The sequence below is a fragment of the Diabrotica undecimpunctata genome, chromosome 1, assembly GCF_040954645.1.
Source record: "Diabrotica undecimpunctata isolate CICGRU chromosome 1, icDiaUnde3, whole genome shotgun sequence".
In the NCBI taxonomy this organism is placed as follows: domain Eukaryota; kingdom Metazoa; phylum Arthropoda; class Insecta; order Coleoptera; family Chrysomelidae; genus Diabrotica; species Diabrotica undecimpunctata.
In genome coordinates, this window is record NC_092803.1 from 92,776,658 (window position 1) to 92,801,761 (window position 25,104).

At 35.8% G+C, this 25,104-nt stretch overlaps 1 protein-coding gene across 2 annotated transcripts in view; it reads left to right on the top strand.

Annotated features, from left to right (window-relative positions):
* The window catches only part of LOC140451485 (uncharacterized), a 193,445-nt gene that overhangs the window by 68,311 nt on the left and 100,030 nt on the right, over positions 1 to 25,104 (top strand). For both annotated transcript variants that reach the window (XM_072545325.1, XM_072545316.1), the window contains exon 3: positions 11,756 to 11,904. In XM_072545325.1, coding sequence (XP_072401426.1) covers positions 11,756 to 11,904 — 149 coding nt within the window. The remainder of the gene's footprint in view (positions 1 to 11,755; positions 11,905 to 25,104) is intronic.

Below are 25,104 nucleotides of genomic sequence, written 5' to 3' on the forward strand. Positions count from 1 at the left end.
TATTTGAGATTTTTTATTTTTAAAGAAATATTACTAAGTACTTTAAAGTAGAAACAATTGAATAGGATAATTTATTATTTTTTTCATAAAGTCTATTATAAATAAAATATTTACGAAGTTTATTGAAGAAGTATATATTAATCATAAATATTAATTTTTTACAATAAAAATTACCTCAAATATTTCTAAAAAAAAATTAAAAACTGAAAAAAAAATTGTTTAAACAAAATAGATGGTTTATTAAACAATATAATTATCGCAATATACGCAAAATTAACTTCCATTAAAATGCAAACTTTTTCGAATTTTTCACATTAAAACTATAAATTATGTTATTTCAGATGACCCTAATAAGGTCTTCTAATTGATATACAGATTGAACGAATTTAAAACGGAACATACAATTTAATATATGTCTGTTTGAACTGCATTTGAAATAGTGGACCAATATAAAACTTGGACAAAAATAAATCCATACCCGGTGATAGACATTGTATAAAATATCGTTCAACTATCTGTCTCCTTTAAAGGAAAGAGGAGCTTGCCTAATAGTCGGAGAGATAGAGCCGAAATTTTGAACTGATCAGTAATAAGACATTTCTCTATTGGAATATATTCATTGTAACTGGGTTAAGACTTTGCCTTACAGGCGGACGCCCCTCGTGGTACAGGAGGTGGCTATACAGGGATGAAGTTGTCATTTTTTTCGGAAAAATTAACGATCGATAATATGGCTGAAAATTTGCCCAGAGTAAGATCTTGGTATAACTAGACGAAATCCCAAAGGGCGGAAGCGAGAGTGGATACATAAGGGGTGGCGGACAGGGGTGAAATTGCAATTTTTTGGGGAAAAATTAACGATAAGTAATATGTCCGCCATTTTCATGGCTCATTATTTAGCCCCTAAAAACTCTAAATCGAAAAGAGCGGACAGCTGGGTTGTTACAGGGAGCCATAAAACGGGATCAAATGTACCACTTGCCTGCGCATTTTAGGTCTCGGTAACAATTTTCAAACTGATTTTATTATGATATTTTTATACCGATTGATTTGAAAATTTATATGCTTACTTCTGTTACTATTCTGAAAAGCGCCAAGTAGAGTTTTCCTCAAAATTTCCGTAAATAAAAATTTTCGTAATTTTTTGAGGTAAAATTTAATTTGTAGAATCCTTTCGACTTTCTGCCAGTTATACCATGATTTTTTTTCAAAAATTTTCAAACGATTTTTCCGATAAGAAAAAAAAATTAGAAAAATGTTTCTAAAACATTTGATAAAACTCTACGTCATCATCTGAATCTTTTATAGAATATTTTGTAGTTTTAAAATGATATTATGATAATGTTTTTTTTTTTTCAAACTAAAGTCATATTTACTTTACAAATCACATTTTTTTCTTAAATATACCTCTGGGCAAATTTTCAGCCATATTATCGATCGTTAATTTTTCCGAAAAAAATGACAACTTCATCTCTGTATAGCCACCCCCTGTACCACGAGGGGCGTCCGCCTGTAAGGCAAAGTCTTAACCCAGTTACAATGAATATATTCCAATAGAGAAATGTCATATTACTGATCAGTTCAAAATTTCGGCTCTATCTCTTGGACTATAAGGAAGCGATAAGTGGTTTGACAGCATAATAACTGCTTGAGTAGTCTAGTTTTTTCAGTGATTCTAGGCAACCTATTTGGGTGAGTTTTGACTTGTTCTTGAAAGAATTCAGAATCCAGCAGCCCGCTGAAGTATTGGATTTTTATAATATAATTATTTGACAACCTTTTGTTGGCCAACCACCTAGAGCGGAGTTGAGCCGAAATACATTGATTTCGTATGTTCCGTTTTAAATTCGTTCAATCTGTATAAACAAAGCTACTTTCAATTTATAAAAAAAGGCACTAACTTCATCTCAAAGTATCCTAGGTCAACTTTTTTTTCTCTTAAATTTGTAAAAAAATTTAGGCTGTCTAAATATGAAAAAAATTGTTTTTTGCAGTGAATAGTTTTTCTAATTGTTTATAAGCAAAAAATCGACATGTTTTTGTCAAATTATTTTGCAATATTTACAATTATTTTTCCTCATTTTTTTTAAATAATAATAATAGAATAAGTATTCTTTTTTCAGAAGCTTTCCGTATAATTAATAGGACTATATAATTTTCTGACTTATATTGTTGCAAAAAAATTTAATTTGGGATAAACAAATTAAATAACTTTTAAACTATTTCTCCGATTGACTTGAAATTTTGATTATATTTTAAGCATCACAAGTCCCAACACTGTACTACGTAATATAGTGGTTATAATTTTATTTTTAAAAAAGATAATATTTAAAAAAAATGTTTGACTAATTTTGCAATTTTCTAAGCAAAAAATAAGGATAAGAACATTTAAAAACGCCATTTTAAAAACTTTTATATGACTTATGTTTCTTACTCTCAAATTTGTTAATTATTTGTTAAATGCTTCACTTTTTGCTGATAGACGAAAAAAGCGAAAAATTACCGTTTTTTGACCTTAATTTGTTAATAACTAATTAAGCCCAAAAATCGACTGCAGGAAACATATAGGTTCTTGTTATAGAGGTCCATACTACTCAAAACGACTGTGGTTTGCCTTGCCGGACGAGTGTCACAAAAAATCTTATTTCCCTGGGCTATTACACGAAATGTCTGTGAGGACTTGTTGATAGCAACTGCTATTTTTTTAATAAAAATTTTTGGTATACAGCCAACTACAGGAATTTGGTTTCCTTGTGGATTTTAAATTTAAATCAGTGAATTTCATGTTGGCTCAAATTCATTTGAACTACTTAAAAATCAAGGGTGGCGCCCTAGATTTCTCACCCCGGTGATATGTACGGCACTGCAATCTAAATAACGATCCGAAACTATGTGTATGAATGCAGTACTGTATGAAATTACCTAAATTGGTATCTAAAAACCTACTGGTACCAATATTTTTGTACGGCATTAGGTTACAGGTACCCCCCCTTGAGTGGTAAGTTCACCTTACCTGTGTAGCCACCTGTACCGAAAAAAATTGAAGGTATAGTTTCCAAAGTTACTATAAGTAACGTATTAAATAAAGTAGTCCAAAGTAGTAAATTACATATTGTAGTATTGATTGGGTCTCATGGGCTTGTAGTCTATAATATTGTAACCGTCACAACTACGCTCGATGCATAAAAAATAATGGACGAAAACTGTGTAGAGTTTTCGGAGTGGGGAAAAGCTTATTGTGTGAGAGAGACAAGAGGCCAGTTTTATTGTTGTTGCCTGGGTGGGAACTGACACTGGTGGACACCCTGGCGGAGGTAACTAATCTAGTGATAATTGGATCAGTTATGGGAATAATCTAGAGGGTAATAAACTGAGAAAAATCGAGAGGGTGTTTAATAAGAAACTCTGGGCCTGATACCCATAACATTGAGAGGGTGGAATTGCGTGTAATGTTCCCCTGATGGAAGGAGTAATCCTTTCTTAGGACAATAATCTTCTGCACACGATTATGAACATAAGGATTTAACGAAAGCCTTTTATTCAAAATCCAACTAAGAGCTACTAACGAGTCACTATAAATATGAGTTTGCGCGATCGGTGAATTCCTTTTCAATACATTCGAAACTGATTGAGTTAAAATAACTACGATCAACACAGCATTCTAAGCGAGGTGTCGTGATATTTTGCTTAGCAAAAGATATTCGAGATTTGGAAGATAGCAAATGAGAGGAGATTGAGCAATCCTCGTACACTACGCGCAGATAAGTACATGTTGCAAATATCTTAAGGGAGATATCACAAAAGGCGTGGAGTTGAACATCTATAATTCGTTTATCTAATACTAAACTTCTGGGTAATTTCAAAAGGGAAATGGATTGAAAACCATTAAGTTAAATTTTTTCAGTCACATAACCATTCTGGATCGAGGATCGGTTCATCCCAACTAAGTTTAGCCTACCATAAAAGTTACAAGAGAATTTTGGAAGAGGCAGTGATATACCCGGCTAAATTCATTGAATAGAAAGTAGACATCAAAATAGAGCACTTTTCTCTTAGTGATTAACTGATCTGATTGTTGATTCCATTTAATTCTGAGGACTTTCGGAGAATAATCACATAAGTTTTGGGTTAAGTGTGTTGAAGAGGTAAGGCCATGTCTTTTAACACTCTTCGTTGTTCGGGGAAATTTTGTGGAGATTACGTGCTTACCTAACAAGATTTTAAGTTGAGACAACAAGAGTTCTAATTCTTCTAAGGAGGCACATCCACCTAAAATATCATCTACAAGTAGAATACAAGAGAGTATTACAGGCTAAAGAAAACTCATCCTTATTCTTTTCCGCAATGTGTTTGAGAACCCTAGACGAGAAATGGCGATGAGCATGAGTCAAAGGGAGCTCTAGTGAGCTGAAATGCATCGAATGGCATTTCTGGTGAGTCACGCCAGTGGAAATTGAGTAGATGTAACTGTCTACGCATATCTGCATATACATAGATTGGATATCGGTAAAATAAAAATTAAGATAAGAGTATAGGAAATACTAACAAACAATATTCTTTCAAAGTCTTCGAAAAGGTTTCGAACAGATGAGAAATCATTTGAGAAACGATTTTGTTAGTGACACCCTGTTGTAGGTTTTAGAGTTTTGGTCAAGTACAAGTAACAGCAAAATCACTTATCTTTCATTAAACATTGTATGTCCAACACTTATTTCATCTTCCAAAATCAATTCTACAGACAAATAGTGCACCAATGGGCACTATCTCCAGTAATTGCCAATATCTTTATGGAAGACTTTGAGACCCGAGCACTATCGACATCAATGCTCAAACCCACATGTTGGCTACAATATGTTGACGATACATTCGTCATTTGGCTCCGTGACAGGGATGCTTTGGTGTCTTTTCAAACCCATCTGAATGGCATACATCCTAGTATCCAGTTCACGATGGAGGTGGAAACTGATTCATCCCTATCGTTTCTAGACGTTATCGTAAAGAAGATCGTCTAACGTTTTCTCGAGGTCTGCAAAGTAGTTCTTCATGGAGGTGATATCTTCCGCATTCCACTCAAGTTTCTGCCCGGTGAGCGACTTTTTCAAGTTTGAAAACAAAAAGTAGTTGCACAGTGGCAAACCTAGAGAAAACTCTAGATGAAGTAGCAGTTTGTTGTCTAATTCGACCAAATTTAGCCGTGGCAAGCGAAAGTGTGGGCCGTTGCGTTTTCATGGTGGAGGAGCACTTTTTTCTTCGCCAAATGGGGCCTTTTTCTGCAATTCGGCGTCGAATTGTCCCAGTAATTCGGCATAGTAGAGCCCTGTGACGGTTTTGCCCTTCTCCAGGTAGTCATTGTAGATCACACCCACGATACACAAATACCGGTATGCTATTGCGCACGCTAGCTCTATCTCCCTCGCGCTCTGTGATGTCACGTGCGAAGCAAAGTTTCTATTAGAACACTAACGGTTGCCCCGTTTCGATTTTTCGACGTTTCGCTATTTAAAGTTTGTTTGTTCATATTAATGTAGGAATATAATATCTTTTCAATTAATAAGCATAAAAATTAATTCTATTTTATACATATTTCGATGGTCGGATTCATTACTGGAATATATCCAATATCGTGTATTTTGAACAAAGTATGTAGAATGGTTAAATATTAAAAACACTTTCTGAATCATCAATCAATTTTAAAATGGGAGAAAATTGTTTTAAATTAATGTGTTACAACAAAATATCTTGGAACTTTGACTTGCATTTTTCAACATAAGCTTAATTTACAGTGTTTCATAATAAAGATTTATTGAATATTTTATACTACATTATTAAAATTTATTTTTTAAAGTTAACAAACTTTGGCATATTTTTGTCGAGTTGTCTTTAATAGTCACTGAAACTAATCTGCCTGTTCATTTCTCTTAATCTTAGAGTACCTCAAATGGTATCGTGGTATTCTCAAGCTGAGCTAAGGTTTTCTGTGTCGGCTGTTGACAGATTTTAGGTTTTTTGATTTTTTTTTATTTAATAAAACTCCAATAGGAATCTTATGATTATCGCTATCTGATCATTAAGCAAGTTAGTTCTATATACAAATATTACGAAAAACTTATCTAAGGTTACATTCAGCAATATTCCTTAGGCTCTAATACATTATAGTACTACTAGCTAACGTGTACACTTTAGCCGCACTTTGCTCTGCCTTTTCACTTTCACTCACTTATAGCACTAACTCAAACGGTTTCATTCTCTTAAGTCTTCTTATCTGGTTGGCGTTGTCTAGGAGTTTGATGGCCTCGACATTCACGTGGTTGGTGAGCCTTTGTTCATGACTCTCGGCAAACTTACTTATTGTCTGGATAACCGTATCCATCTGGAGGTCTCGATGAAGATCATAGTTTCTGAAGTACCATGGAGCGTTAACAACGTTCCTTAATAATTTATTCTGATATCGTTGTATAATTTGGATGTTACTTTCTTTTGTACAGCCCCATAGCTGTATCCCATATGTCCATATCGGTTTAAGGACTTGCTTATACAATAACAATTTGTTATAAGTAGACAGAGTGGATTTTTTTCCCATCAACCAGTACATCTTTCTGAACTTAATTTTTAATTCCTCTTTTTTTTTCTTAATATGTGCTTTCCAACGTAGCTTGGAATCTAATGTCATACCCAAATATTTTGCAGTATTTGCATAAGGTATTTGGTTTCTATTTATACTAACTGGGATATGTTGTTCTCTTTTGTTAGTAAAATTGACATGAACAGATTTTGTTTCATTCAGTTTGATACGCCATCGCCTGGTCCAGATGTTAATTTGTTCAACAGAGTTCTGTAGCTTGGTTGCTGCATCCTCGTGGTTTTGTCCGACTGCTAAAATGCATGTGTCGTGTGCAAATGTCGAAATTGCGTTAGGTTCTAATGATGGAATATCGCTTGTATAGAGCAGGTATAGCACTGGCCCCAGGACACTTCCTTGTGGAACTCCAGCTTTAACTTCTCTTAATTCTGGGTATGCTTTCTCATATTTAACTCGAAAGTATCTGTCAGATATATATGATTCTAGTAGTTCAGAATATTGTTTTGGTAAGTAGCATCTCATTTTATAATATAATCCGTCATGCCACACTTTATCAAAAGCCTGCGCTACATCGAGGAAAATTGCGGAACAGAATTTTCCTTCTTCAAGAGCTTTTTCTACTATATCTGTTATTCTAGGCACCTGATCTATCGTTGAGTGGCTTGCTCTAAATCCAAACTGATGATTAGGAATTAGATTTTTTCCTCTATAATCGGTTTTAGTTTCTTCAAGAGTAATTTTTTGTATAATTTAGACATGAGATGTAACAGTGAAATAGGCCTATATGAAGAAGCTTTTTGTGGAGGTTTTCCTGGTTTTAGTGTCAATATAATTTCTGCCACCTTCCTTAACTTTGGTACGTACCTCAGCCTAGAGGAAGCGTTTATAAGATGTGTTAATTTTATTATAGCTTTCCTTGGAAGTTGCTTTAACACTTCCCCAGTAATTAGATCAAATCCAGGAGCTTTCTTTAGATTTATATTTTCTTTTATTTCCAAATATACTTCTTTTGGAGTTACAGGACTAATATCCATTTCATCTTGATTAGGGAGCTCCCAGTTAATTATTTCTTGTTCTTCATTAGGTTGAAAAGTATTTTCTAGGTGGTCAGCAAACCTGTTGGCCTTTTGTATATTGCTTCTTGTCCAGCTACCATTAGTATTTCTAATTGGTGGATTCTGTAAGATTGGCCTTTTTAATCGTTTGGTAGCCTTCCACAATGGTTAATCAGTAGCGCTATCATTTGATAGTTCACTTAGGTAGATGGTAATCGATTCGTTTTTAATTTTTTGAATTTCTCTTTTTAATTTTTGTGTAGCATTATTTAATCTAGTTTTATCAACTGGTGCTCTAGACTGATGTCACTTGCGTCTCAGTTTTCTTTTTTCGGTTATCATTTCTCTGATTTCTTTCGGGTACCTAGTTATTTCCTTTTATTCTTTCGACACTGTTCGTGCTGTTGTTCCAAGCAGCTTGTTGTACATTTTTATTGAGTAATTCTACTTCTGCCTCTAGTTGATCAACGGTTCTTAATGGAACTGAGAGGTTAATCTTCTCTTCAAGGTCTATCTGGAAACTTTTCCAGTCAGTATTTTTGTTAACAAGTCTAGGGGGCTTTCTTTTTTGATAACAGTGTCACTGAGTGTGAGAATAATTGGAGAATGGTCCGAGTTCATATCCAATACCTCATCTATCTCTATGTAATTTGTTGAAATATTTCTGACTACAAAGAAGTCGATAAGGTCTGGGATTTTATTTGTGTCAGTAGGCCAGTATGTTGGCTTTCCCGTTGATATTGCGTCGCATTTTATATATTTCATTGCTTCTAAAAATGATTTCCCTTTGGTGGTAGTCAGTCGTGACCCCCAATGCGTATGTTTTGTATTGAAGTCTCCTCCAAGGATAAATCTGTGTCCTTGGCTGGTCAAGAAATCTACATATCGATTTTTCTTGATGGCATGTCTTGGCGGACTGTAAACCGCTGTGACGATTACCTCAAAATTTTTACATTTAATTTTTATTGATGTGGCCTGAAATTATTTAGTTCTGTATCCCATTTCCTGATAGTGCATAATATTTTTTTTGACTATTACTGCACTACCTCCTTTGGCTGCATTATAAGGGTGAGTAGTATGATAAGTTTTATAACCCCTAAATCTAATATATGACTCATTCGTAAAATGGGTTTCAGAAATGAGGCATATGTCTATTTTTTCTATATCTAATATCGCTTGTAGTTCTTGCTGATGTTTGCATTCCATCCTACTATTCGTAAAATACCCGCCATTACCAAGTCTTTTAGGTATAGCTCCTTTGGTGCTATATTCTATTCTGGTTATACGCTCGTCCAGGTTAGTTAATCTCTCTAATATTTTCTGTAGTGTTTGTTCTATTTTCAGATCTTTTTGACTACTATAGTTGTCTTCGTTACTTTTACCAGCTGCTTCCATGCTATAAGTTCTTGTTTTGTTTTCTTCTTGTTTTGGATTTTCTACAGGTTTTGTATGCATTCTTTGTGGTTTTCTGGGTAAGGTCTGTTTCTTGTTATATTTATCTTTTATTTTTTGTATTTCCTTTGCCACGATACCTCCTCTATAGTTAGCCGGATGCCCTTCTCCACAGTGGACACATTTAGGTTTTTCGTCCTTGGGTTTCTCACATTTGGCTGTTAGGTGTTTTCCTGTGCAGCGGACACATCTTGGTTCGTTTTTTTGTTAAAGTTTTTTTTTTTGATAAGGAGCTTTCATGTATTTTACAAAACAATGATTCCATTTTTGGTGTAGCTTCCCACAATTCTTCGTTTGGGTACAAAAGAGAACCTCTAGAGACTGTCTGTATCTGGTTATGTCTCATAAGTTTTTGTAGGGTTTCCTAAACTATATTTATGTTTGAATTTGTATGCAACAAAACAAGCAACATACTTCAAAGAGTCCCGATAAATTTTTTTCTTTTGCCTTATAATTGTCTGCGACTCTCAAAACGTCATCGTCAATTATATGATCCTCTTCCAAGTAGTGAGCTTCTATAAATGTATTTTGAAGTATTTTGTCCTCTTCAGACTGAGATTCTTTCGAACCTTCAGTTTTTTCTAAACAATTAGACAGCATTTTTTGTGTCAAACAAATATCTTCTGACGCCAAAATATCGTTTGGCAATTGAGGACTTTCTAGTGAGCTGTTATTTACGCAGGATTCACTAGTTTCAATAGTATTGCGACACTCCTTAAAGATCGCCGCCGAATGTTTTCCTAAAATATACCACCTTAATCTATATTTAAAATCTATTGGCGAAGGATGATCATTTGCACCACCCATTTCTCGAATATAAGAAAAAAAGTTCTCTAGCACGTCTTAATTTAACCTCGAAGTTAAAATATAGTCAACTTTGTATTTTGCTTGTAGGTAAAAAAGTAACTCTTTCAGAGATCTATTAGTAAGCAATATCCCCTTTTGAAATGAATAAGTCCTTTATGTTTACCAACCCGCATTGAATTGACCATTTCTGACATTTCATCCAGTAGACGTGACTGGAGAATTGGCAACGAACTTACATCTAGAATTTAATAGATCAAGCCAATCATTAAATAGCTGAATAATTACAGCAGCTTCTTTCCAGTACCTATCTTTTGGCATAAGTCCATTTTCTCCAGCATAACTAATAGCTTTTGCCACATAATTTGACAATAATTGAATTGCAGGTCTCACTCTTAGCCTCATAGAGCCTTTTAAACAGAGATGATGTATATGTGCAATTGTCAATTCTGAAGTTGATATATTTAGTAGCGCTTCAAAGTAATCTTTGTTAATTATTTCAATGTTAATAATAAAACCATGATCAATTACAAGTTTAATCAAAGTTGAAGGATCTGCAAAAACAAAAATATTTAAATATTTATCACAGGGGTGAATAATTTGTCAAAACAATTCATCTACAGCACGGTGAACAAATACATCTACCGGGACAGGGAATCCTACATCTCGAACACCGTAGTACCCTGTACTGTTGCTTTGCAGGTGACGTCATGCGCGTCGGAGTACACATTTCTATTCCTTGAGTAGCATACCGGTATTTGTGTATCGTGGATCACACTTATGAATTCCAAAATACGGTGGCCATCACATTTCCGGTCAACAGGATAAGCTTCGTCTTCTTCGGAGCACGTTCGCCGGGTGAAGTCCAGTGTTTCTACTGTTCCTTGGTCTCTGGGATTCATGCATCGTCGACGGTCACGAAACGTTGTAGAAACTCCTTCTAATTGCGCTTAAACTGCGTAAAAACTTATCTAAATTGGTCTCACGCTTGGGCTTATTGTCCGGAGTGAGAAAACGCGGCACACATCGCAAATTTCGTGTAGGATATGATTCACGCGGTCTTTTGAAATGCATACTGTCCCAGCTATCTCGCACACCATCAATCGTTGGTATGTCAATATGAAATAGTATTGTAGTCGTATATATACCCATATTTATTGTTTTAAATTTGTTCTGATATGGTTAATACTCAATAAACCTTATATTCAGAAAATATGAAAGGAAGCAGTGTCCGTAGTAAATGTTTTGGAAAATGACTATATACTTTTACGAGTTTTAGGTTGGTAACTTATGTTAACCTTATGCCTTGAACATCATTGGATCTACATATAAAGTGTATAATAATTATTTTCCTGGTACTATGTACGTTCTCATTTATAGTAATTAAATCGTCATCTTCAGTGGTGCTACAGCCTTAGTTGAGCCTCGACCATCCCCAGTCTATTTCGCCAGTCATTTATATTCATCGCCAACCATTGCAAGTTTGTTGCGCCGATCTTCCTCGTGTCCTCATCCACACCATCCGTCCATCTCAGTCTTTGTCGACTCTACTCCTATTTGCTACTGGTGCCGCTAATAATTCGTCTGGGTGGGTAATTTTTATTTGATCTTGACACATGTTCAGCCCATCTAAGTCTACCTATTTTTATGAAAGATTTTACATCTCTACCATTAACTATTTCTTTATACTTCTCGTACAATTCGAAGTTATATCACCTTCTTCAATAGTAATTAAATACTATTATTAAAAAACATTTGTAACAACTTTGGAATGTGTTTAAAAATAAACAGTAATTTTTAAACTTTTTACATATTTTGATAAATAAAAAAATAATAATTTTTCCATATTAATAATAAATTACAGGCATATCGCTGAACATATGGACGTGCCCATTGATACAAGTAAAATGAGTGAACAAGAATTACAGTTTCACTACTTCAAGATGCATGATGCCGACAATAATAACAAATTGGATGGTTGTGAATTAATCAAATCTCTTATACATTGGCACGGTATGTATTCATTTTTGTAATGTTTTTATTGATGTGTTATAAAACTGCTTTACTCATGGTATTAGAGAAATTTTGAAATGTGTTCTATAATATACTAAAATATTGTTGTATTATTTTCTGTGGCGTCATAATTTTTATATAAATATAAATATTTTTCTATCCAAAAACTACTATTTTGCATCCTATCATCCCAGATGACTATTATGTTTTCTTTATATTACGTTTTTCTTGTGTTTTCTTTATAGTATTAGATAAAAGAAATTATTTTTCAAATTACTTCAGAACTTATGATCTGACTATGGTTTAATATATAAAAAGAATTTTATTGTTATTTTATTACACTTTTTAAGTAGGTGGATTGCTTTTGTCGAAAAAAGTAGATTTCATACCCACAAGCTAAAACTTGTTTTAATCTATATATTATGATGCAAATATGCTGTTTAAAAGTTTACCGAAAAGTTTCCATGAGATCCAAAAGTTTACCTCTAGATAATAGTTTAATTTCTACTTACAGATTGATCACTATTCAAACCTCACAACTTAACTATTTTGAATTCAGAAACGTACAAATTATTTATGAATAGGTATATAACTGAAATACAACTAACACTAATACTGTTTGCACTATGGTTGCCAGAACCGGAATCAAAGTTATTGTTTTTTTTTTTAAATATGAACAATATTAATATATAATAGCAATAAAAATTCAATTATAGAACACACTTCAACTCAAAAGATTGGATTAAGTTGCAAAATATATTTTTCTCGTAAACAAAACATTGATATATATATATATATATATATATATATATATATATATATATATATATATATATATATAGTGGTCCTTAAGTAATTGTACAAAAAGAAACAGTAGATTCTACACTTTAAAATATTATGATTTAAGCTAAATTGCTTTAATAAAATGTTGATATTAAGAAAGATACAGGGTGTTAAAGTGCAAATTTAAAATTTTGTTTTTCGTTATAACTTAACTTTTAATAAATTTGCACTTAACTTTTTTGTTTTTTAAGTTACCTGTATTTGGGATAAAAAATATTAAAGATACATTATTTTAACAAAAAAAAAGGTATACCAGTTAATAACTTCAAAACTCAACAGTTTTCGAGATAATCGCATTTTACAAATCAGCTGCATAATTCTGATGTAAGACAATTACTCCAGACAAAGAGTATTTTTTGCCTATTTTTTCCGAAGAAAAAATAGACAAAAAAAGTAAAAGGATTTTACATCAAACATTTTACGTTTTATGTTAAATTAAAGTCATAATCAAAACATTTTGTTTAAAAACCAAATTAAGAAATAGTTAATCTAAATAACATAACTTTTTGTCAAAGTAAGTGTTTGATATGTCCACCATTTTCTTTAATTCATTTGTCAATATATTCCATAAAAGATCGTCTCATATTAAATAATATCATTGGTTCTAAAGAAACTGCTGCAGTATTTATTTATTCCCATAGTTGGTTGCAAATGTTTATTGGATTCTTAGAGACACGTTGTTTTAATGCGCCCCATACACCAAAATCAAACGGAATAAATTCTGGGCTACGTGATGGCTATAATGTATAATGGATGAATATATTCTTTTGGATATATATCCAAATCTTATGGTATATTATGGAACTACATCTTATAGGTTAAATAATGTATTAAACTGTGATGTATCTCGTTCAAAAAATATGGTCTAAAACTGAACATCAAAAAGACTAAATTCATGATTGTAATAAAGAAGCTATACACCAATGTGAATTTAACCATAAATAATCAGCCAGTTGAAAGAGTTACGTCCTACAAATATTTAGGGGTTTGCTTCACTGATACTAATGACCAGACAAGAGAAATCAAGAGGCGAATAGAGATAGCGAGACAATCGTTTGTCAAAATGAAAAAGTTCCTATGCAGCCGGGACATAAATATAAATTTAAGGACGAGAATGTTAAGGTGCTATGTTTTCTCCGTTCTGCTGTACGGCATGGAAGCCTGGACACTGAAAATGATAAACATCAAAAACATTGAGGCATTCGAGATGTGGTGTTACAGGAGAATGTGGAAAATACCATGGACAGAAAGAGTACCAAATCAAGATGTTCTGCTGAAGATGGGGAAGGAATGCGAAGTCATAAAAACCATACAAACGAAAAAACTGGAATATCTGGGCCACATAATGAGAGGAGAAAAGTACTCTCTGCTTAGACTCATAATCCAAGGAAAAATCTCGGGAAAGAGAAATGTGGGACGTAGGAGGATTTCCTGGTTGCGAAATTTAAGGGAGTGGTAGGGTGCAGTTCAATACAGTTGTTCAGAGCTGCAGCCAACAAAGTGAAGATTGCTGTGATGGTAGCCAACCTCCGATAGGAGACGGTACTGCAAGAAGAAGAAGTATCTCGTTCATTGGTTACTTATATACACACGGAATAACCTATCGATGACATTACTTATTTGTATGATTACGTTGCAGCTTACAAGTAACTATAATTACATCTCAAACACTTGAGGCACTTGAAGCTGATGGGATTATCAGATGATGACCTGTGCAGATTCTGTCACCTCGAAGAAGAAACAGCAGAGCACATTTTATGTCAGTGTGACAGTCTGGCAAATGAGCGGTTCTTTGCATTAGGAGAAGAAAATCCACCGGCAAATAGCTACATGGAAGGTACAGTCTCGAAGCTACTAGACTTTATAAAAAGGGTCAGGCTAGAGAATGTTATCTAGGACTAGAGGACCACAATAGATCTGAAAAGGTCGCAGAGGAATAGGCCGAAAGGCCACCTCTCTTAATCTAATCTAATCTACATCTCAAACAAATGGATTATTATGATTTACTAACGAACTAATATTATGCTGAACTAAATTGCCTGTGTGTTTACTATATTTATAACAATATCGGTTATTAGGCCAACGATGATGTTTTTGTAAACATGCTGAGTTCTTAAGGTTAGATTTGTAGCAAAAGTAATGTGAAACAAGACACATATGTGTTATTCAATACTTGTGCTTTAGTTTCTAATTGTCCTAACAAAAATGGGTAAACAATTTACGTAATAAATAATAAGTATTATTTTCGGATTTTTTATGAATTAAATAATTATATCAATATCTCACCGCATTGCCAAGGAATATGACTACCACGACCAATCCAACGTTCAGAAAAGTTCTATTTAAGTATGCTCTAACTGCCTTTTCTCTAGAATGTGGTGGTGTACCATCTTGCATAAATCACATATTTTGGGTTTTCAGCATTTTATAATACAGAAAAATTAATACAACGGCATTATAAAAACTTATAAAGAGCAGTAGAAAAGGGAAATTTTAAACATTATGACGGACAACGTCTGAATACGGACACGGCACCTAAAGAAGATGAAGAATCTTTTCTCCAATAAGACAATTAGCACCCATAACAAAGCATTTTGTGATGTTACATTATCATCTTTGAGACGTTTTAATAAGAATAAACTATGAATTATGCTCATCTACAGGTATTCAGTGCTTTACTGCACAAATATCAAATTAAGAATTATTATGCAGCTGACTTATAAAATGCGATTATCTCGAAAACGGTTGTATTTTCAGGTTATTAGCAAGTATACCTTTTCTTTGTAGAAATATTGTATCTTTAATATTTTTTAACACAAATAGAGCTAACTTAAAGAGCAAAAAAGTTAAGCGCAAATGTATGCCACACAGGTGGCATATGTGGCGCCCTCTATTAGTTACATTAAAGTATGTATAAAATTACAATTTATTTTACTCAAAAGCATCCAACTGTAAATTTTTGTCCAAAAATATTTACAAACGTAAAAGTTATAGCAAAAAATAAAATTTTAAATTTCCACTTTAACACCCTGTATCTTTCTTAATATCAACATTTTATTAAACCAAGTTGGCTTAAATCGTAATATTCTAAAGTGCAGAATCTACGGTTTCTGTTTGTACAATTACTTAAGGACCAACCTGCATATATATATATATATACATATATATATATATATATATATATATATATATATATATATATATATATACATATATACATATATATATATATATATATATATATATATATATATATATATATATATATATATATATATTAAACCTAAAGTTAAGATGATTAATACTATTACAAGAATTAATATTAAACTCAACAGGCTTCCGGGTTGAACCGCGTCGATTATCACTGCGCTGATCTTTCGACATCTTCTCTGACGTCCTCTTCAATGCTTCCGAGGTCTCAGACACTACTACACTGATCACTAATCAATGCAGTACTGCTACTGGGAAGAGCGGACGGTTAATTTATACCGTCGATGGTGACGTGGTTTGGGTGAAGTTTGGCGTGAGGGTTGGCGCGAACATTTCTGACAGCGGGATTTTGATTGGAGGGTGGATCAGACGATATTTTCTTTATGAGAGTTCTCCATGTCGAAGGTAACCGGATTGCCGTCAGCTCTTTTATTGAGAAAATTTGGCATTTTTTCAATTTCTATGGCTTCTCGCATAATTCTTGAGTTATAGAAGCGGATGGGAGCTATTGTTCTGGAGTTTTCAAAATCAATTATGTGACCTGTATGAAGATGGTGCTGACGTAGAGCTCAAATTGAATCGGAATTGCGAACAGAAATGGAATGTTCATAAATCCTATTTTGGATTCTACGATTTGTTTGGCCTATAAGATAGGTGGCAGTCTGCACAAGGAATTTCATAAACTCCGTGTTGTTCATTTGGAATGTTGTCTTTGATTGATCGGACAAGAGATTAAAGTTTTTGTTGGGGGGTAAATATTGTATATTTCTCTCGATTTAAGAATTTTATCGATTTTGTCAGTGACACCTGTGCTGTAAGGAAGAAAAGTTTTCGTCTGATGGGGGACTGAGTCGTTGTGTTGAGATTGAGTGTGAGATTGATGTCTGTGTAACTGTTTTAGACGAGTGCTTGTTTTAAACTAGAGAGCTCAGCAGATATATTTGCATCATCGGAAAGGCGTGTTCTCCATTTTTTCGAAAGTAATCGTCTGGATAAAGCTGCTGCGTTTTCGAAGATTTAAAATTCTTGTTACCGTGGTTTTTACATACTTTCGTTACAGTAACATTAATAACATCTAACTCTCTAGCAACGCTTCTACTTGAATGTGTTGAATCTACCTCGATAGTTGCACAAATTTGTGTATCCCGGTATTCTCTTTCCTCATCTTTTTCTGGTGACACTTCTTGAGCGTGACATGTCCTGCAATTTTTGAGGCAATAAGAACTCTCAACATTTTTAACAATATTATGAATTGACTGAACGCATGCAATTGGTCTCCTCTCAAAAAAAAAACAGAAAATAAATCTACACACTGTTGTCCAGAATTACCACCATTAAACAATTTTATTATTTGAACTTTTTCTGCGAGCGTGTAAACAGAGTTGTTGTTTACAAAAATAAATTAAAGATCTACACTACTACTATATATTATTATTCGTGCATTCAAGTTGCTAAGGTTGTAATCATATCCTAAATTTTATTAATTTTATACGAGGTATGTTAAAAAATATGAATTTCGCCCAAGAGTAAAGTTTCTTTATGTTTCATAAATTATTTTTATGAAACGTTGTTTGGAATAAAAAAAATTGTTTTAATATGCACTTACAACCTTCTAATTGATAAACATTTTTGGAAATTTTCCTCATTACATTCAAAATTTTTATTTATTACAAATATGATAACTCTTTTATTAATTAATAATTTTACGAAAAAAAGGTATTCTTTGTTCTGAAAAAGAATTTTTCATCTTTACAACACTCGGTGGATTCTTATAGATGTATAGAGCTCTGATATGTTTTCATTGTTGTTGTGAAAACTTTAAATAGAGATTTTGAAGGTACTGTGTCGTCGGTTTTTTTCGAAATCTATGAAGTAGCAAGATTTCTAGCAACGTGTTTCTCCATTGCTTGTTGTAGAGTAAAATTAATTTTAAATGCCTTTCCAGTCTACTTCATATGACTTTGGCGAGTACCTTATGTTACATTTAGAAGAGTGATATCCTTCTAGTTTTAGCCCACTATCTTATCTCTAATAAAATGCGTTAGGCTTTCACGGCCATCGTCTAACTTGTTAAACTGTTTGTTCGGGCTGTTAGGCCATTATCTTCTGAGATTAGTTCTCGACATTTCGCCAACACTAGGGGTTGGCATCTTCTGGAGATGTTACTGGTTCGCTTGTAAGCTGAAACTGACGCCGCGTTGTACTACGGAGGCCATATTTATATTTTCTGACGCCGCGTTATAAAAAATAAAATAAAAACGTTTATTGCCATTATAAAATACATTCTAAACTGTTAAGTATCTTATTTTTCTTCTCGACGTCCCGCTCTTGCACCGCCTGACTTGGATGGTTCTTCCTCTCGGATTCCTGGGCTTCTGTTGTTGGCTTCCTGGCTTCTTCTTCTGTAGGTACTTTTTGTGGCATCGTACCTATTTTCCTGGTTGGCTACTCTTCGGCATCCATCCGGCTAGTCGCTGATCATATGGTCAATCAGTTTATGGGTATTTCTGAACATCCTCTGGACCCTGTTTTTCTCGAGGATGTCTCTGGTCTTACGGAGTCTTCTTGTGGCCTGGTGGAAGAAGTACCTAGTCCTTTTCTCGGCCACCTCCCTCAGTGGTGTGTACTGTAGTCTTTCCTTGATGGTAGCCTTGGTTAATCTTTCTTCCCATGTTGATCCGTGTATGATCCTGTAGCATAATGTCTCTGTGACTTCAAGTCTCCACCAGTTGGTCTCCGCTATTGAACTCCAAACTGGGACTGCTTACAATATCACCGATCTAACGTAGGGCTAGTACAACTGGATCTTCTTGGCCTTCGTTAGTGGACTAGTCCTGAAAATATAGGGGAGTATTAGTTTTTTAGTAGCATTAGCTTTTACTTTGGTTTTTTGTGTATGCAACCGGAAGTTTAGTCTTCTGTCGAGGTGGACTCCTAGATATTTGGCTGAATCTCCTGCTTGGATCCTGTTTTCTCCAACTGTAATTTCGTGCACTGGTGGGTTGTGTTCCTGTGTGAAAATGATGAACTGCGTCTTCTCTGCGTTGATTTTTATCTTCCATTTGTCCGTGAATTCGGTGATTTTTCCAAGGTGGTTTTCCATATTTCTGATGATTCTTCTGTCATCCTTTCCGGTTGCATACACTGCTGTATCATCCGCGTAGAAGGCTGTAGAAGTTTTTGGATCAGTTGGTAGATCTGAAACAAAAATATTATATAGAATGGGCGAGAGTATACTGCCCTGTGGCATCCCTTCCTGAATTTATTGGATCGTCGACATCTTTTGGTCTGCTGAGACTTGAAAAGTTCAGGAAGTCCAGCTTTATCAATCTTGAAGATTAGTGCCTTTTTCCAAACCGTGTCGTATGCCTTTTCTATGTCCAGTATGGCCATTCCTGTCATTTACTTCCTGTTGAATCCTATCTTTGTATCGCTGATTATTCTTGCTAGCTGTAGTTCGCAGTTTCTTCCTTTTCTGAATCCGAATTGATCTTCTTGGATGATTCTTCTTCTTTCTGAATGCTTCATCAGCCTTTTATAGATGATTTTTTCCAGGATTTTTCCGATTGTTTCTAGAAGAGAGATTGGCCTGTAGCTTTCTGGTCTTCTTCTATCCTTCCTAGGTTTAAACAGGGGGATTATCTTGGCGTGTTTCCAATTGTTTGGGAAGTGTCCTTTTTCCAGGCAGTACTTGAAGATATAGTATAGTTGTACTATGATCTTCTTTGGTAGTTCCTTGAGGGTGATGTTGTGTATTCCTTCTGGTCCTGGTGCTCTGCTCCCTTTTAGTTTCCTGATGATTTTGGCGACTTCATTTGGGCTGGTGTAGTCTTCTTCTTCTATTAAAAATTCGTTTCTTCTTTTAATCCTGGTGTATTCGTTGTTTACTTCTCTCGTTCTTGCATCTGACATGTCCTGGTTCTGTCTGTGTGTTGCTGCCATTTTTCTTGCTATTGCATCCACTTTTTCTTGAGTTTCGAAGTGAATTCCCTCGTTGTCTATGATTTGGGGCATCTCTTGTTTTCCTCTTCTCTTGGCTTTCAGCATTTTCCAGACGTTTCCTTGGTTTTCTTCTGCTTTCCTGATGTTGTGCCATTGATTTTCAGTAAGACTTCCGAGTCTTACCCTAATCTCTTCTGATAGTGTACCTCCGTAGTCCTTGAATTCTTGTCTTCTTGTTCTCTGGAAAGCTTTTCTGGCCTTGTTTCTGTCATTTATGAGGTTCTGCAGTTCGTTTGGGATGATTAGTCCTTTGTTGTTCGTCATAGATTTTGGTATGTTGTCCTCCATCGCTTGTTAAATTTTTCTCGTTATCTCCTCAATTTGTCTTTCTATTTCTTCTGTAGATAGGAATTCCCTCTTCATCTCGATCTGGTTGAGTTGTCTTCTGTAGTTTAGCCAATTTGCATCCTTCCATCTCCATCTTTCCACCGGATCGATAGTGGGAAGGTCGACTCTAGATGTCATCTTTCCCGTTACTGGTTTGTGATCCAAACTGCATTTGAAGTTGGCCCTGACATCTTCCATAACTTCTTTTGTGATGAAAAAGTCAAGGTAGAGTTGTTTTGTCCTCTGGGTTTATTCTTGTAGGCTCGTCTGATGCAAATAGCATCCGATTTCTGTCTTCACAGTATCTTTGTAGAATTGTTCCATCTCTTGTATCCGTGTTGCATCCCATGCTGCATGTTGAGCGTTGAAATCTCCGGCTAGGACGACGGTTTGTTCTGAGTTTAGCATGGCATCCAATTCTTCAAGTGCTGGTTTCTCACTTCTTTTCCTGTAAACAGAGAAAATGTTAGTAGTACCTACTTTAGTATCTAATACCACCTGGTTCCATTCTATGTTATTTTTAATATATATGGCGTCTCCTCTTTTGTTAGGTAGGTCCCTTCTTCCATATTCATCGTAGTTTGTTATCCTTGGCAGCTGTGTGGTCGTCATGTAGAGTGTTTCTGATAGGCATATGACATCTGGATTGTGCCTTATCACCGTTTCCCTTAGTTCATTAATTCATAGCCTTATAGATGCTATGTTGAGTTGAAGGATCTTTAGATGCCTAATTGGCATTGTAGATTTCTTCGTACTTAATGAATATCATCGCGTGTTCGCTGAATGATTTCGCTGCTAGTAGTTCCCTCTCCATGTCCTGAAGTAGTACGATCATTTTCTCTACGTTTACTATTTTATTGATCTCCGCCCATGTGCTTTTGATTCCATCTGTGTTATTATTTGGAGTTGGCTGACTTTGTTGGCTTCCTCGTGCTGTCTGTGCGTAGGATAGACCGCTTGCTGTTGTCCTGAATACTGAAGGGTGTGGTGGAGGTGTCACATTAGGCTGTGGTCGGCTTCTCGCTGCTCTTTGTGCTTGCATGTCCAGATATTCGATATGTTTCTTACACATTGTGTAGTTTGATGTATGTTACTCTCCGTAGTTGCAGCATCTGACCTTGTTGACGGTTCCCTTTGGTAGTGGGCAGTTCCTGGTGGGGTGGGTTTGTGCACACTTCATGCACCTTAGGGTCTTGTAGCAGTTCCTGGCAGAATGTCCGAAGGCCTGACAGTTGTAGCATTGGGTCGCCCTGGTTGGTTTGGAGTAGGTATCCCACTTGATTCTGATGTTCTGGATTCCATTAATCTTCTTAACTTCCTTCAGGTCCTGTTTCTTGTCGACTTGTAGTAGGTAGGAACTGCTAAACTTTCCCTGTTGACGAGTCTTCATTTCCGTGATTTTGGCGACGATTCCCTGTTCTCTTAGCTCAGCCTCCATGTTATCTAGATCCATACCTGGGGCAGCCTTCACTACTAATTTCTTCGTGACCTCAGACATCTTGATATAGGTGTGGAACGCTGTACTTGTAGAGATGAAGTCCTGTTTCAGCGTCTTGATTCGTCCTTGTGTATACCCTCGTTCCAGCTTTTCCTGCAGGTGAGATCTGGAAGTTATTGTGTCCTAGAAGTCCTCTAATTTCCTTGATGAAGGTGGAGTAGCTTCCTATTTGTCCAGCGATGAGAATTGGTGGGATCCTCTCCATCTCATTGGTGGATTTTTCTTCGGTACTGATGGATTCGAGTACCTGGTATCGGTTCTTCGTTACGACTCCTGTTCCTGAAGTTCCCGCGCTCGTGGATTCTCTCTGTCTTGCACCCTGGATGTCTTCTCGAGAATTCCTCCTGTTGCATTTCACGGCCTGGAATGGTTCCTCTTCCATGATTTTAATGTTGTTTTGGGCCATTATGTCCAAAATCTCACTTCCTGGGGATGGGTTGTTAGAGTCGTTATTTTGGAACTCCTTGTCCTGGGCCGGTCCACCTCTTCGTGAGGTGGGCCTGATTTTCTTTGTCTTGAAGGATCGTCTGTGCAGTGGGAACTCCCTTCTGAAATGATCGGAATCCGAAATAATACAAGTTATTTTATTAACAAAGTCAGTTTTATCTACTTCTTTAGTCTTGAAAAAGACTAAATCAGAGATATCCTGATTTACTGAAATCGAAAATTCAACGGTCGAATTGCAACCATACAGTTCCACGTCAGACCAAATTGAGTAGGGGTAGCTGCACTCCGTTAGTCGCTTGGACTTCAGCGTGGTGCTCGGATCTAGGCTGTGAAAATCTATACGGTTGTACGGTTGCAAGTCTCACAGTCTAGTCTCTATCCCCATATCTGATGACGCCGCGTTATACTACGGAGGCCATATTTATATTTTCTACTCGCCTCCCCTCCACTGTTTTCGGCGTGAGGGGGCGTGTCGTCGTTTGTAGTAGCTTTTCTTTCTGCGTGTTTTACGGGAAGGGTTTTTGTGGATTTTAATATTGGTATCCATATTTTGTTGATTTTTGGTCCTTCTTCTATCCTATTAAAATTATTTGGGTACTTATATATCTCCACCGCTTCCCGATGCAACCGTGGGTAGTATTGTGATGTTTTATCCATACGCATCTGCGTTTCTTCAAACAGTATCCGATGTTCTCCGCTTCTCAAAGCGTGTTCGACAACGGCAGATTTGTCGATATGTCCTAAACGGCAATGGCTTTTATGTTCGTTTATTCTTGTGTTTATGTGTCTTTTCGTGGTTCCCACATATACCATTCCACATCAGCATGGTATTCGGTATACTCCGGCCGTTGCTAATGGGTCGCGTTTGTCCTTCACCGATCTTAAACAGTCCTTGATTTTCTTTGTAGGCTTGAAAATGGTCTTTACATTGGCTTTTTTATAAATATTCGCCCAATTCTGTCCGTTACCCCCGATATATAGGACAAGAACGCTTTGCCTATACATTCTGTTTCTTCGTCCTTTCTTCTGGAGACGTTGTTCATTGCTTTATCACACTACATGTGTAATAGAGAGAATGTGGGATGTTCTAGAGAAGAGGGTAATGGACTCGGCATACAAGCCAAGGGTATGGTTTAGATACGTCGATGACACTTTTGTGATTTGGGGTCGCGGAGTAGAAAAACTTAACGATTTCCTGTCGTATATAAACACACTACATCCAAATATTCAATTTACGATGGAAACAGAGAAAGATCAACAACTAGCGTTCCTAGATGTATTAGTAAATCGAAAGAAAGGTTACTTATGACATAAAGTGTATCGAAAACCTACACACACGGACAGATACCTAAACAGGAACTCAAATCATCATCCAGGCCAAAAACAAGGTATCATCAAAACTCTGGCGGAGAGGGCGAAGAGAATTTGTGAACCACAGTATCTGCAAAGTGAACTTCATATTGAAAAAGCGCTCACCTCTAATGGGTTATACCAGAAGAGAAATACATAAAGCGATGAACAACGTCTCTAGAAGAAAGGACGAAGAAACAGAATGTATAGGCAAAGCGTTCTTGCCCTATATATCGGGGGTAACAGACAGCATCGGGCGAATACCTAAAAAAAGCCAATTTATAGACCATTTTCAAGCCTACAAAGAAAAATGAAGGACTGTTTAAGATCGTTGATGGACAAACGCGACCCATTAGCAACGGCCGGAGTATACCGAATACCATGCACATGTGGAATGGTATATGTGGGAACCACGAAAAGACACACAAACACAAGGATAAACGAACATAAAAGCCATTGTCGTTTATGACATATCGACAAATTTGCCGTTGCCGAACACGTTTTGGGAAGTGGAGAACATCGCATACTGTTTGAAGAAACGCAGATGCTGGATAAAACAGTACTACCCACGGTTGTATCGGGAAGCGGTGGAGATATATAAGCATCCAAATAATTTTAATCTGATAGAAGAAGGACTAAAAATCAACAAAACATGGATACTAGTATTAAAATACACAAAAATCCTTCCCGTAAAACACGAAGAAAGAAAAGCTACTACAAACGACGATACGCCCCCTCACGCCGAAACCAGTGGAGAAGAGACGAGTAGAAAATATAAATATGGCCGCAGTACAACGCGGCATCAGTTTCAGCTTACAAGCGAAGCAGTCGCATCTCCAGAAGATGCCAACCCTTACTGTTGGCGAAACGTCGAGAACTAATCTCAGAAGACAACGGCCTAACAGCCCGAACAAACAGTTTAACAAGTTATCTTCTCTCTCTTTATGAATAGGACATACTCTTGCTTCTAGATATTTTCGGCATTTATTGTCTCCCCCAAATTTTCGTTAGCAGGCTACATATCCGCGTCATAAGTGCTTCTCCCGCATACTTGATTAGTTCTGCAGGAATACCATTGCTGCATGCATTTTTGCTTTTAATGCTATATATGATTTCTCTTATTTCTTCCACAGTGGGAGTATCCATTTTTTCCGCCGTGTCGTTGAATTCCCCTACCATTTCCACTTACTCCCCATCATTTCCATCCGTTTCTTCATTAAGCAGATCTCTGAGATGCTCTTGCCCTAGCTTCGCCTGCTTCTCTCCTACTAGATGCCCTTCTTCACTCTCATAGTAATTCTGTTTTCTTGCGCCTTGGTCACTGTTCCTTTTCACCTCCTGGTAGAAGTTTCTCACATTTTTATTAGTGTAATGTTGTTCAATATCTTGGAGCTTTTTATCCGTATGCTCATTTTTCCTCCTCCTACACATTTTTTCCCCTCTTTCTTCTCTCTGCTTCATATTAATTTCTATTTTTGTCACTTTGTTCATATATCTTAGTCCTGCCTCGTTTCGTTTGTTAA